This window comes from Pygoscelis adeliae, unplaced genomic scaffold (assembly GCF_000699105.1).
Source record: "Pygoscelis adeliae isolate BGI_AS28 unplaced genomic scaffold, ASM69910v1 Scaffold34, whole genome shotgun sequence".
NCBI lineage: Eukaryota > Metazoa > Chordata > Aves > Sphenisciformes > Spheniscidae > Pygoscelis > Pygoscelis adeliae.
Window position 1 is genome coordinate 6,467,073 of NW_008824658.1, and position 14,087 is coordinate 6,481,159.

General features: G+C 43.7%; 1 protein-coding gene across 1 annotated transcript in view; it reads right to left on the minus strand.

Annotated features, from left to right (window-relative positions):
• ACSL6 (acyl-CoA synthetase long-chain family member 6) overlaps positions 1-14,087 on the minus strand; it is a 47,096-nt gene continuing 33,009 nt past the window's right edge. The window contains exons 12-21 of the mRNA XM_009322727.1: positions 12,424-12,558; positions 11,121-11,255; positions 9,181-9,276; positions 8,261-8,333; positions 6,726-6,814; positions 6,033-6,149; positions 5,640-5,783; positions 4,754-4,855; positions 4,021-4,092; positions 1-1,817 (exon numbers count right to left, since the gene is read on the minus strand). Of these exons, the coding sequence (XP_009321002.1) occupies positions 1,677-1,817; positions 4,021-4,092; positions 4,754-4,855; positions 5,640-5,783; positions 6,033-6,149; positions 6,726-6,814; positions 8,261-8,333; positions 9,181-9,276; positions 11,121-11,255; positions 12,424-12,558 (1,104 nt within the window). The 3' untranslated portion in view covers positions 1-1,676. The remainder of the gene's footprint in view (positions 1,818-4,020; positions 4,093-4,753; positions 4,856-5,639; positions 5,784-6,032; positions 6,150-6,725; positions 6,815-8,260; positions 8,334-9,180; positions 9,277-11,120; positions 11,256-12,423; positions 12,559-14,087) is intronic.

Consider the following 14,087-nt stretch of genomic DNA (forward strand, 5'->3'; position numbering starts at 1 on the left):
ATTAATTCAATTTATTTCATTTTGAAGCATGCAATGGAATTTCAGAGAGAAAATAAGAGATTATTTAGATTAAAAACTTAAACTTTTAGCTTCAAAAGTCTACAGTGGAGTCCAGTTTAAGAGAAAAAATAAATGTGCTTTCATTGTCCTAGCACAGAAGATCTAGCAGGCACGGTTCCATGCTAGTATGCACTGGTGCAACAAACAGCAGCTATTAAAATACACATACATATTTAGGACCCTGTTTAGCAGAAGGAAGCCACCAACAGTCCAAGTATTCAAGCGACCTGACATTACCGTCTTCTCCTTGTTTTGTACCATGCTTTGGATCAGGAGAGAGCTCTCGAGTCTGCTCCTGTTCCACATGGGACTTGTCCCCTTATCCAGACCACTTGCTGTTCATTCCAGAGAGGCCGCTGGAAGTGACGGCAGCGGGGACCGAGGCTTCCGGAGGTCTGACCGTGGAGACGTTTTTTTAGCAGGCCTTTCTGCAACCACGTCCAATGTTCTACCGTACCACGACACCTTACAACAGCAACGGCTAACGCAGCCTTCCGCCCATCCCTGTGGGCCTTTTGGAGCAGCATTTGTTCCTCCTCCACGGCCAGCCGAAGGATGCCCTCCACTGCTGCATCTCAGGCTGGCCTTTCTCCCAAACCAATTCGTTTTGCTAAGCCCCGTTCAGAATCGCAGCTTGTACCTCGTGCGCCGTTTCTTTAGCACTGTTTCTGAAAGGGAGTTAGTCCAACTGGACTACGCGGTATTAGCAGCATGTAAAGTAATAAATTAGGGACCGGGAGCGTATGGGTTAACGTGAACTCCCACAGAAAGCCGCCACAGAGCCAGCGATGCTTCTGCAACCTTCTCAGTTTGAGTAGTTCAGATGTCCGTGAGCGTACTGCGCTGAAGGAGGCCCTAATGTAAAACCAGCATGCCATGTATGAATGGAGTTCGGATGAAAAGGAAATAGAGGGAATTCTATCCTATCGCTTCCTAAGCTGTTCTTGTAATTTCAGGGCAATATTAATCCCTTAGATGTAATATACTAATAGGTCTATTAAGTACAAGTAGCAGGAGATTCATTCCCACTTCTATTCTGGTTGTTAGTTAGGTCATTAATGATTAAATCAAACCAATGTAATTTATGTCCTGGAAAATATAAAAACTATCACTTTATATATAAACCAATATCCAGCTTGAAGTTCCAGATCAGGGAAAACAGACTTTCACCATCAATCGCTGATTGTTTGAGGTAGACCACATTATTGAATTACCCACAATTTTAGTTTCTAATGTATTAGGTTATATACAATCAAATATCAACAGACGTACCTGAAATTTTCCCTATTTTCATTAGAAATGTTTGTGGTTATTAATAAGGTAAGTTTCCATAATTTACTCAGTCATAGATTGAAATGTCTGTATATTTTGTGGCAATTTAGCATACTTCTTAGTACTACCCTACTGTGTACATAGAGTAAAAAATGAATTGTATCACCCCTGATGGAAAAAAGAAGGAAAATTATGGTTAGTGGTGAAATCCTAGAACAATGCAAGGCTCAAATGTAAGATTCAGATGCTTATCCATTTCAGTTGTGCCCTTCTGGCTCTGTACTTTTGAGTGTTATTCTAATATTGCTCCGAAGTCCATTATGCAGAACATTCTTCCCGTGGTTTCAGATGGAGATGCTTGAATATAGCTCTTCTATTTGTTTTTTGAAGTAATCTCTTAGTTCTGGTCTCTTAGCCTTTAACGTTGGTGTCAGCAAACCGTTTTGTACTGAGAACATATCAGAGTGAATGTAAATGGCTTTGACCTAAAATAAAAAAGGGATATATTTATAGCAAAAATTACAGGCATCACACTGAATAAGCGTAACTTCTTACACCAGCCTTGCTGTGGTTGCCTCTGGCTGTGCCTGGAGCCCAGGGGACCCTTCCACTGTGTCCCCAGAATTTTCCTCATGTGCCCAAGTCTTCCAAGGTGACACTAAATCCCTCCACCACCCCTCACCACTCCCTGCTCTCCTGCTTGTTTTCCCGCGTCCGCGCTGACCCGACAGCCAGCCAGCGCAGAAGGGAGCTCTCGGGCAGAATGAGCACATAAACGTCTTTTCCATATGAAACCAAGGCCAAAACACAGTGAGGCGGAGCGCGAGCGTCAGTATCGCCATATGTGATATTGTAACTGCAGAGTTTCACACGGTTGAAAGACTACGGGAGCGAGGGGAAGGGAGGGAGGGCAGGGAGTCGTGCTAAGAAACATCATCTTAACCGAACTGCAAAAGAAAGTAAGCAGCCCTAATTCGGTCTTGCAAAATTATCATGAAGCTTTGCAGGTACAAAGAACGTACATGATGATCATCTTTAAAGAAGAAGAATTGATGGTGTTTTACTAGCTAGTTAAACGACATGAAATCGTTCAGCCTGGGCAAACAGGATTTTACAAGGCTGCCCTTGTTAACGGCGGTGTCTCTGAGCACAGCAGGGAGCCTGGCGGCACAGATGGGAGCGAGCTTTTCCTTCCAGTGCATTTCTGGGAGTGCTGGTGTGGGAGAAAGCAAAAAACTGCTGCGTGACTGGTCATAGTCCACCAATTTAAGACAAAATTCCCCAGCCACCTGCTGCTTTCGTGATTCCCCAAACCAGACTGGTTTGCATTTTGATAGACTGGGAGTTGCAGAGATATAGACTGAGAATCAATTTTTAAATTCCCATTAGATGTGTGATTCATTTTTCCCCTGTAGTCATTGTGGTCTAGTTCCTCCCCTAGTGACGTCCTTCACAAAATCAGCGTTCGTGCTATTAATGCTTCCCCCGCTTGCTGCACTGGCTTTCAGAGCCTGCACCCTGGAAGCTGTTGGTTATAGAAGCCAGAGTTGTCATTTCCAAGCCAGAGGTCCGAGCTCAGGCCACCGGCGCTGCAGACAAGGACGGGGATGGCAGAGAGTGGCTCTTCCATATAAAGGGGATCCCATCCCACAAGAGCATCAGCCGTAATATCTGGCTCAAAGTTCGGGTTTAAGATTACGTATTGCAAGAGAGATGTTAATTTTGAAGCCCTTCAGTTTTGAAATGCAAAACATTTCTTCTTAACTTTTAGAAAGATGGCAAGGCTTTCCTCGCGACTTTATTAATTGCAGACTGCTGGTAGACTAGATTACCTGGGGGTATGTCATGCTGCGAAGACTGGCAGGAGCAAACCAGACTGACTACCACAGACGATAACGTGCATTACAAACCGTGCTTTATATTGAATTTCATTTTTAAATTAATTTCTTTTTACTATCATTTCATTAGCATATGTAACTGAGAAATGAAGAATAACAAGTTTATGTTTAATGGTGCTTCTGCTGCACTCAGATATGGTGAATTACTCATGAGAATTACCACCCAGAAACAGTCTAAACAAAAGCAACAAGGCCCTTGCTAATTATATGTAATGATTAAGATGTTCATTATTTTAACAGAAATAAGCATTTGACATTTTAAAATGTGGTGGATTTATTTTTAATGTGTTTTTAATGCTGTGTAATCCATGGTTGATTTCAGATCTCTCCTTCTGAAGTGTTTGTAGCTCTGTTGCAGAAATATTTACACAAGCACCAGCAAAGAATTAATGCACAGGCTGAAAATAAGTAAACCAGCAGCATTTCCTAGGTCAGTTATAAGAATGGTAATTAGTGACCCAGTTTCTTAACAATGCTTTCAGTGGCAGAAGCATCAGAGTCCTACAGATATTTATCGTGACCCCTGGTTGTCAGACTGGAGATTATCCGTGTCCCTGGATTAGATTTTTACCTCTGCACACAGAACTTTCACCAAACTGAATTCAAATTTCAAGCATGAATGGAAGGCAGAATCGCAGCGTATGTATTTTTCAAAGGAACAAATACAACTTGCCAGCAATAAAGCACGCTCTCAGAAAACACTGTGTGCAGCTGCACATCCCCATTCAATACAAATGGACAAACTGCCTGTCTGACCACGCTGAATAATGTATTAATTGTTTCATTTTACCTGCTCAAAGGAATGAAGTCCGCTCTCCTTACCTAACCGTACCATGTCTTCCATTATCGCTTGCTGCAGTTCCTGGGTTAAGACACATAAGTTCCTCATGAAACATCAGCGTCAACCTTACATGCAATTAATGTCATTGTTCATCAGGAAAACGTTTCTGAGTGAAGTTCAAGTGCCTTATTGGTAGTTAATACATAATTAGCAAATATTCTATTAAAGAAACGTACAAACATTAAACTTAAGTGTGGTGATGTTAACTCTTTCCTCAGTATGAAAAGTAAGGTTATATTTTCAAACGCGTATGACATAGATGCTTAAATTTGCAATCCTTCAACCATTTGCCAGAGTTCGATGCATAATTATTTCCCACAGATACCAGTGGCATGACTCACTGGCATCAGTGTTCATTGATATGATGCAACTCAGTTACTCAGTATTAGAGAGCCTGTGTAAATCAGGCTGGAATCCTTATTTAAGGCACCTAAACAAACACAACCTCTCCTACTGCCACGCTGTTGTTCTCTGCAAGACAGACCCTTGGTCCCCCCATGGAGGAGTCTGCAGAGGTCTGTACCATCAGTCAGCACACATCCCTGTATCCAGGCCAACCCTGCTTCATTTTCAGCGAGGAAATAATTCTTGACGCTGAGATCATTAATAATAGACACCTACTCCAACTAGGTTATGCTACAGTGAAAAAATATCTGTACTGCAGATAGATACAAAGACAAACCTTATTTTTACAGAGTTCTGCGTATGTTCCATCAAACCCTCTTTTCTTTGCCCAGCCTGGCATAACTTCGGAATCAGGCACCACAATTCCCACCAGAAAGGCCTGTAGGCGAAGGAGAAGGAGAGTTGCAGGCAAAGGCTGAACGACATTTAAGGCCCTACACTGAAGCGAGTACAGAAGCTGGTTGAATTTGCTACATGTTTATCACTTCGTGTTTAATTATGTCGATAATTTGCGAACGTGTCGTAGTGAAGTATATTTCCGTGTCTGTGCCTTTCCCTCAGATAAAATGGTTCTCTGTGACTGTTCCTGCATTTGCCAACAATTTTAACACCTTCAGTTGGGTTCGTGGTCTGCCTGGACATTAATTACATTACTTAAATTTTTCACAGGCATGAGTCAGAGCCGAACATAGCTCATATCATGCAAACTCCAACGCCAAGGGAAGCCTCATGTTTGTGACCAATGAATGCAGAGGGATGAATTGCAATGGTTTCAGAAGCTGTACGCGTTTGTATAAATACATGAATAAACAGGACAAGATTGGTCAAAACGGGTAGGCAGCGGCTGTGGAGCAGCAGTGGCTTTGCCTTCGTCTGGCTTACTGCAGGTAACATGGCAAAGGAGAGTGTTAGAGACCCAACGGGTGACACTGAAGCAAATTTAAAGGCTTGATCTTTGGCCAAAACATCCTCCAAGCTGCTTAGGGTCACACCGGCAACTCAGCTCCTGCGTGGCTGCCAGCCAGCTCCAGAACAGGAGGGAGGGAAGGAGACAGGGCAAAAATGGGGCATGATCCACTCACGCTTTCCCCTCGTTCATGCCCAGCTCTCTGTCTTCTATTTACAAAGAATAAGGTAATATTTTCTGAAAACTTAGTTTTTACCTGCAGGCTGTCTCCATGGACATAGATCTGGGCAACAGGGTCACTGCGGATATAGATATTCTCTATCTTCTCTGGTGCAATATATTCTCCCTGAGCAAGTTTAAATATATGCTTTTTCCGATCAATAATTTTAAGAGTCCCATTCTGTTAGGAGAAAGAAATGAGAGTTCCCAGAGAAATTATTTAACCACAGAGACTCAGTAAGCAGTCTGCTTTTAACAGAGCTCTTTAAATTGCCAGAAAATGCTTCACTGACATATCGAGTTTATTCTGCAAAATATAAATGTAATCCTCTGTAAAGATAGATCTGCTTGGAAATTTAAGTTCAGTACTTGAAAATTTACATGGGATAATACAATTGGCATAAGAACTACGCATCCGATCAGTACGCACAGGTAACCATTTCCCAATGTCTCCAGTGTGAAGCCAGCCCTCCTGGTCCAGCGCTTCCGTTGTCTTCTCTTCATCTTTCAGATAACCTTTGAAAACATTCGGTCCTTTCACGCATATCTGCAAAACAGTCAGAGTTGCTGATAAATTATGTTATTATTCTGCTGTAAATACTAACAAACTACAGAGTAATTCACTAAAATTGAAATATTTTAAAGGTTGACTTAATGACTCTGCTCCATGAAACTAAAATATGTTGTGTTATAAAATTACCTATGGATTTTTTTCAAACTAATGGAAGTATGAAGTAGGGACTGCAAACCCGATTTGTTTGAAGTTGGTTTGCATTCAGCTTGCAGTTAAAAAAAGTTATTTCAATAAGTTTAATTTCTGTGCAATATAGAAATATCAGCAATGTAGAAATCGCAGCAATTCAGTTCTTCTTAGCTGAACTAATTAATTCAGTCTTAGCTTTTAAGGTAACCAGGCATGGCATTGGCTGGAAGTACTGCCACAGCCCCTTTTTAATTAATGCTTTGCTGCTCTACTGCTGAATTGACGTTTTCCTTTCCTGATTGTAATATGTAACACATCAGCAGCCATGCACCTTACAAAGGTAAAATGCTTTTGTAACTACATAACTACTTAATACAGTGTTAATTAGTGAGAATTTGATACAGAAATGTGATTTGCTACCTCTCCTTCTCCTTTGGAAGCAAAATAATTCAGCTCTTCCACATCCTTCAATCTGATTAAGTTACAGGGCAAAGGGGCTCCTACATGACCTGGAAATCAAAGTTATCAAGTCACTTGTCATCTTTCCTATAAACAAAAGTTAGCATTTTATTATTAGTTGCTTGCATAGTTGTAGATACAGTGGATGTTCTTGCAGGAGCTGTGTCTGTGTGCAGAAATAATTTCTTCATTTAAGGTTTTGCACTACTAAGACTAAATACCCAAACCTCCTCTTTGGATATACAAAATGCCTATTTTCAAACATGTTGAAATACAGACCACGTCTCCCTTACCTGTAAGAGGCTAAACCCTTTTCTAAGCTTAACTTGTTGTAAAAGCACTCAAAGCTCTGGACCCCCGTTGTTTTAATCACCGGGGAATACCAACTGCAGCGCCATTACGCTGAACACGTTTCCCCCCACCCCTACGGTTTCTCCAAAGCTGAAGCGAGGGCAACGTCTGCTGTAGCCACCAAGCACTGCTAGAGCACTGCGGTGTTCAAAACAGGCCTATTTTCCCCAGAAAGAGCCACTAGGAAAAACGGACTGGAAAGAGGAGTCACAGCTCCGTGTGACAGCACATCGTGCGCCGTAGCTCTCGCGGGCCGAGGTCTCATTTTGCAAAGGAGCCGGATCGAAGCGCACTGAGGATGAGGACGAGGATGCGGCGCTGGCACGCGAGCGGTGCTTTGCCCAGGGCTGGCCAGGGCACGGGCAGGGGGCCGGCGGGCAGCGAGCCCCAGGACGCACCAGTGTCTGCAAGGGGCTGGTTTTGGTTTGAAGAAAACCGAACGGATGGCCACTTGTGCTGGGAAAAGAAAGCACGTGCTCTTCTCCGGCCACGGAAAATCCAGGTTGGAAAGAAGGAAATGTTTAACTGGCCAGACCCATTAATATCTGATGTCCAGGTTTCCTACTAGTATTCATTTGAATGAGTATGACAACCATTTCAAAACATTTTTATAAATACTGATGAATTATATGAAGAAGAAATTAAGCTGCAGTATTTGTGTGTATTATCTGAATCTAGCTTAGTGCTAATTTTTATCTGATTTTGTCAAGATTCAAAAGTTTTGAAAGCCTGAAATATATAAAGTATTGAGTAGTGGTGGATCTGTATGCAAAGCCTGAGTTTGCTAACTAGGTACGTGAAATGTATTAATCTTTTCTTTGTTCCAACATTTCATTATAACAAACATTCTTTTAAATTCAGCTCCAGTGCTCTAGAGAGGACTCACAGGGCCGGGAGCGCAGAGATGAGAGTATCGCAAGTAACAGCTCAAGGGACAATTCCAAGTCTCCCCAGGCAAACCTGCCCAACGTCTGATCCCTGTGTACTTATTCTGGACTAGCGGCACTTTCAAGAACATTACATTTGCTGAAGATTATTCACACGGTGGCGAATGTTGCCTAACACCCTGTGATGTCGCAGCCCAGAATTTTCAAAAGAAGTGCGCGTTTCTTTTCTTTCTGGAAATGGTGGAAGAAAATCGTTACCTGATGTCCAGTCACCTGGGGTCGTAAAGGTGCATCCAGCTGTGCATTCTGTTTGGCCATAACCTTCATAAACCTGACAAAGAAACAGCTGTCTTTAAAGCAGTATATATTATTTCACTTATTAGAGAATAAGGTTCTAAGAATTGCCTTCCGTTGCACAGTCCTGCCAGCTGCAACGCACAGGCACACATTTCACACAGGGACACCTTCCCTGGCTCTTACTGTATACAAAATTTCATTTACACGACTGTGAATTCCCACGGCTCTGTAGAGCTGAAAATAGTGAGAAGACAAGTTCAGCAATTAGCTTTTGAGTCAAGAAGGACATTACTCTACCAGAGGAATTTATTAGTGGGGAGAAAAAAAAAGTCTTTTTGTGGGTCATCTTGAAAAAACACCTTTTAATTTTTTTTGCCTAATTTTAGGCTCTTGAATGAGGCCTTTTAGTTGCCCTGGGCTTCCTAGTCAAAGAGAAATAACGCAGTGGACATCTCAAGTGGGTTAAATTGCCATCTGAAGATTATCTTTCTCTATTTCTACATAGAATAAAAACTCGTGTAACGAAGTTCCTAGCGCATGCACAAGCACGTTTAATTGCACGTACTCCATTAAGTGCCAAGAAACAGGTGGGATGAGTCTATGCTTTTTTTTTTTTGGCAGCTGCCCGCAGCGAAAGCAGCGCTCACTTCCCAGGGCCACCGGTCGTTCCCGCTCCAGCCCCACGGCTGCGGGAGGCCGGGGACACCGGGGGGGCCCCGGGGCCCCTGCGTCTGCCCCAAGCCCTGCAGCTGCCGTTGGATCGATCCCGGTAAAGCCGTCCCAAATGCAGTTCCGAGCTCCTAACCCATCCCCTTTCTTAAATGCAGTGCGTTTCCTAACTAACAGTAAATGAACACCTCCCAACAGCCGCGCGAGCCTACCTGACATCCGAGGGCCGCACGGAGGAAGCCCAGGACAGTCGGAGACGCAGGGGCAGCCCCTGTTACTATCATGCGAACGCACCCACCGAGACTCGCCTGTTTGACAGCGGGAGAAAACCAAAAGAAAGCATCACAGATCATTACAGATGGCAGGAATGGCAGCGCCCGTGAGCGTTGCTTAGACAGAGCTCGCACAAAATGCTCTCTCTAGAATAGATGCCGCCGTGCTGAGGAAATATGAACTGGCCCTGAATCTTTCCTTAGGGATGAAAAGCCAGCTAAAGCTTAAAAGCAATAACTGTCCCCCTCACGGGTAGAAATAGTGCCCCAAGACAAAAAAAACCCCATTCGACGTACGGGGGCGGGAGTCCCACATCTCTCGGAGGATGGGCCGCTCGGTCTCCACTCCTGCGGCTGCTGCGCCTGGGCAGGCTGCAGACCTGCGGGGAGGCAGCCGTGGCCTGCAGGGAGCACACATGGCTCTGGGGAGCTGTTGGGTAAAAACCAGACCCTTCCCCCCTCCAGTTTTCTTTGCTCATTTGCACCGCGTTGTTTTTAATGAATTGGCTCCCCAGCCATCTGAAACAACGCTGTCCCTTTTTTAAAGCAGGTGACCTTCAAATATTTGTGGAGGGTATTACATCAATTCCTGTGTCGCATTTTACTTCTTTTTTCCCCTTTCATTTCCTTTTTCTTATTCCAAAAGTAAAAAGAAAACCCAGCACAAAAGAAAACAACTCCTGATTGAGTCTGCCAGTCTCGCCAGATCCTGAATCAATATGCAGCCTGGCTTGCCTCATGTCTGCGCTCCCGTCAGCATCGTGTGAATTCTGCTATCTTTGCAGACTGAGGACAACTAATCCGCATACAAAAAGTACAGTCAGTTTCTTTAGTTAAAAATAAAGCAGCGTGTCTCCAGATAAGTTATCCAATTAAAAAAAATGAAGTAATCAGAGCCTCCTGGAGTAGTACAGGGCCTGGAAAAACTGGTTTAAAGCCAACTTAATCTTTTTTTCCTGAGGAGATATGTGGCACACAGCAGGGCATTCTGATTTCTTTCCCCTGTTGTTAAATCGTGATTTACTTGTGCATTTTTCTCTACACCCTTATTCTTGTTTTCTTAGGAAAAAAACCAGTTTTGAATATGCCCAATTGAAACCTGCCCCTAAATCCAATCATATCTATAGAGAATTTGCAGAAAACTTGGGAGCAACGTCTCTTTGAGAACACTCCTCTTTTCATGACCACCTTCCCGACTTTCATCCCCACTGGGAGGGGACAGGAGTGGGTTTAATGCTATCCTCTCCCCTGCCTGTTGCTGGGCGTGAGCGGGGAGAAACCATTTACCCGTGGGGCACGGGCAGGGCCCGCGGCGGGGGCCCAGTCCCCACAAGGCAGAGCACCCAAATACCAAAGGAGGTGACAGCAGCCCTGGTGTCGGGGGCTACGATCCTGCTTCTGGACAACTTCACCTGGCAGAGGGCAAATGCCTCCGCACTGCACCACGTCCCGCCTTGGTGCCTGTGCAGGGCCACAGCTTGTACCCAAGAGGTCCGAAAAATAGGCACTATTCTGCAAATAGGTGATTTCTCGGTGCTGCCGAAGGAGGGATGTGGCAAAAGTTAGGCTGCCTTGCGTTTCTCCCTTCCCCTCTGGAAAACTATCCCTAATGGAAGTGAAATTTTGGCATCTTATGCATGGTGTTTAAAAATAAATACATAAATAAATGTAGCAAAAGTTAATGCAAAAGTTAGTGGAACAAACAACTGTGCTCCATATCCTTTTTCTATTCACATTTTCAGTCTGCTGTTCGCCAGTGAGTAGCAATTGCCCACAGTTCATCATCAGGCACATGGACCACACTGACTTTAAGGAAAACCAGTCGCTGCTAGAAGAAATGACAGTTCTTCGACTTTAGACTCACTTCTTAAATTCCTTACCTGTATTTTATTAAAGAAAAGTTTATCCCACAAGCTGTCATTTCTAATGATCCCGTTTCGGACTTCAGCCTTTTTCCGTCTTGCAGCAAATTCCAGGATCCAGCGCTTGAGGGACGTGTCTGCCTGGCTGAAGATCTGCGGGAGGGCAGGGTGGCAGGCAGCGCGGCACCCGAGAAACAGAAAACATCAACAGCTTGTTCTTACAATTACAGCTGTACAGTTCTGCCAGTGCCAGGTAGGGTATAGTTACATTAGCAATACAGTTAAGTATTGCTTACAGTGTAGTAAGACTACACTACGGCTTTTTTAATTGGATTAAAAAAAAAAAAAAAGGAGCGGTTTGTTTCTCTCCATTCACTATTGTACATACTGTTCCTTCGGGGGAAGGAGGAGAGAGGATGATAGGGTAGGCTTTGACTAGATTTACATGACTGCTATTTCTATATGATTTCTACGATAGGATTCAGTGAAATCATGCAATCTGAGCAACTAGGAATGAGCAACGCGAATACTTGGCAGCTAGAGCAGGTATCAGCGCTGGCTGATGAGATGACGGGGGCTGCGTTTACCTAAGCTTAATCAGACACCAGCATGAACTACATCTGTACTAATGAGAACCCGCCGGTGCCCATCCCTCTAATGAGGCACCAGAACCCCTGATCCAACAGTCCCGACCTTGGGGAAAAATTAAATCAGTAGCTTGTGCTTAAGCCCATCTTTAGGGGATAAGTCTTCTGAGGAATAAATATTCCCAGCTGGTCAAACAGATCTAACATGATGACCAGACGTGTCTGTCTTAAATGCTTTTCAAGACCATCTCAGTTTTAAAGATTTCCAGATCCAAAAGCCAACCTCACATTTACGCTGCCTAAGTCCTCGTAGTCTTTTTGCAGTTCCTGATTTTGAGCTGTCATTGCCACCAGAAAGAGAGACCAGTTCCAAAACTGGTTGAAGGGCACACAAAGTCCTAGTGCGTCCAGGTTTGACTGGCGTTTCTCTGATGAAAAAAACCCCTCGTCTCTGGCAATATCGCTAGTAACCTCAGTGAGAACAGGGTAAGGGACTAACGCGGAGGGATTTCACGTCCGTATGCAATAGCCGTGTCTGCAGTCTGCGTAAATCAACATAATACAGACTTACAGACTGGAGCAGCTGTATCAGTTACACAGGATAAGAATGCGTTTGCAGCAAGGCAGAAACAGTATGACCTGCTCAGGAAATCACCGTGATAAGGGAATGCTTTCACATAAGTACTAAAGGGACAAAAACTTTGTTATTACAAAAAGAGCAAAATTAAACTCACCTTATCATACATCCTGTTTAACAGCCGCGGCACGACAGGGAAGATGGTTGGACGCAATGCTTTCATATCGTCAGATAAGAGACGAATATCTCCTTGAAAGAACCCAATTCGTCCTCCATGGCAATATACGACAGACTGATGGGGAGAAAAAGGAACACATGTAACCTCTTTGCTTTGAACTCCCATGGCAGAGCATCCCTCCCAAGCGCAGAAGTGCCTTTCCTGAAATTCTACTCTCGGTAGGGCAAAAACGGGGCTTTAGAAATACATAAACGTAACCATAAATTTTGCACTGAATAGAAATATACAGATAGTTCTGGGCACTTATCAGAACTGGCAATTCAGCGTCCACCAAATTTGGCACTGTTTCTGGAAGAACAAGGAACCAAAGCTTTTAGAAGGAATTTCCTTTCATCCCCTGCGTACGGGGATGGAGAAGTCTGAGTTATGGTCAGATTCTGGATCTGAACTTCTCCTCTGAAGCCCAGACCTACCATAGCAGCTCACAGCATGAGGACCTATTGTCGATAAAGAAATGCGCATTAAGAAACATTGTAAAACATACTGAGCGGCAGCTGATTTTTAGATGTTAATACTTTAGTTTTGTTTAAATACAACAATATAGACTACGTTAGCAATACAGTGCCTGATCCTGTATCCCAGAAATAGAAGCCCACTTCATAAAAGCTGCTTTACTTGCATGGAGACTACGGATCCAGAAGTTTCATACTCGGACAGAAAACAGGCCACTTCAATCAGATCAGAATAGAGCTGGATGTGCGGGATCGGGCAGGGCAGGGCAGGCTGCCTGCCATGAGCCAACTGGCAGCTGAAGCAGCAGCTCTGGTAGTCAGTAATACTGCAGAGGACTAGTCACTAACTCGGTAAAAACGGGCATTTTATCACTGGAGAGCATTTTGAGACCAGCATCGCTACCCTGCTTTTAGAGAGCAAGCAGGAGAAGGCATCCTCAGCAAAGCGCCCGTGGTGCCGGGAGCTGAGCCCAGCCTTCCTGAGCCCGGACCAGCGCGCTCACTTTTGAGCTCTCCAAGGGGTAGATGGAGAACATCAGCTCCCTTTGGTTAACTTTTCTCCCCCAAATAACTACAACAGTTAAAAATTCCTTAAGAGACACCTAAGCCTTTTTGTGCTACCCCTAAAAATCTGTAATACTAACCGGAGTGCTCTCACTGCTCTGTCAACCAGTTGGAGACTGTCTCTCCATCAACTGAAACCACAGGAATTTTATACATGTGATGTTCGTTAAACCCACATCACACTGCCAAATCTGTGTTTTACACTGCACACGCACATCAATTTTTAAAAAAAAAAAAAAAAGGAAAACATAATCAGTGTGCTCATGGGGAATTACAAATAACTACTAGAAATTTTTAAAGAATGTATCTGTATAATTTTAACTGTAACTTCCAGGAATTAATAACGTTGGCTAAAACTAGGAAAGCCAACACAGTGCTTGCTGTTCAGAATAATGTTGAAAATTATTTTTTAGCCTTTTCGAAAAAATCTTTATATTAACAAGGTTTTTCAGCAGAAAGGATAAACCTGAACATTCTTTGTTCGCCCGCCCCTTTCAATATGGCAACATCCTGTGAAATGGGGTTATTTCACATGTTTCTAATTCCCCCCCCCCCCCCCCCCCACAC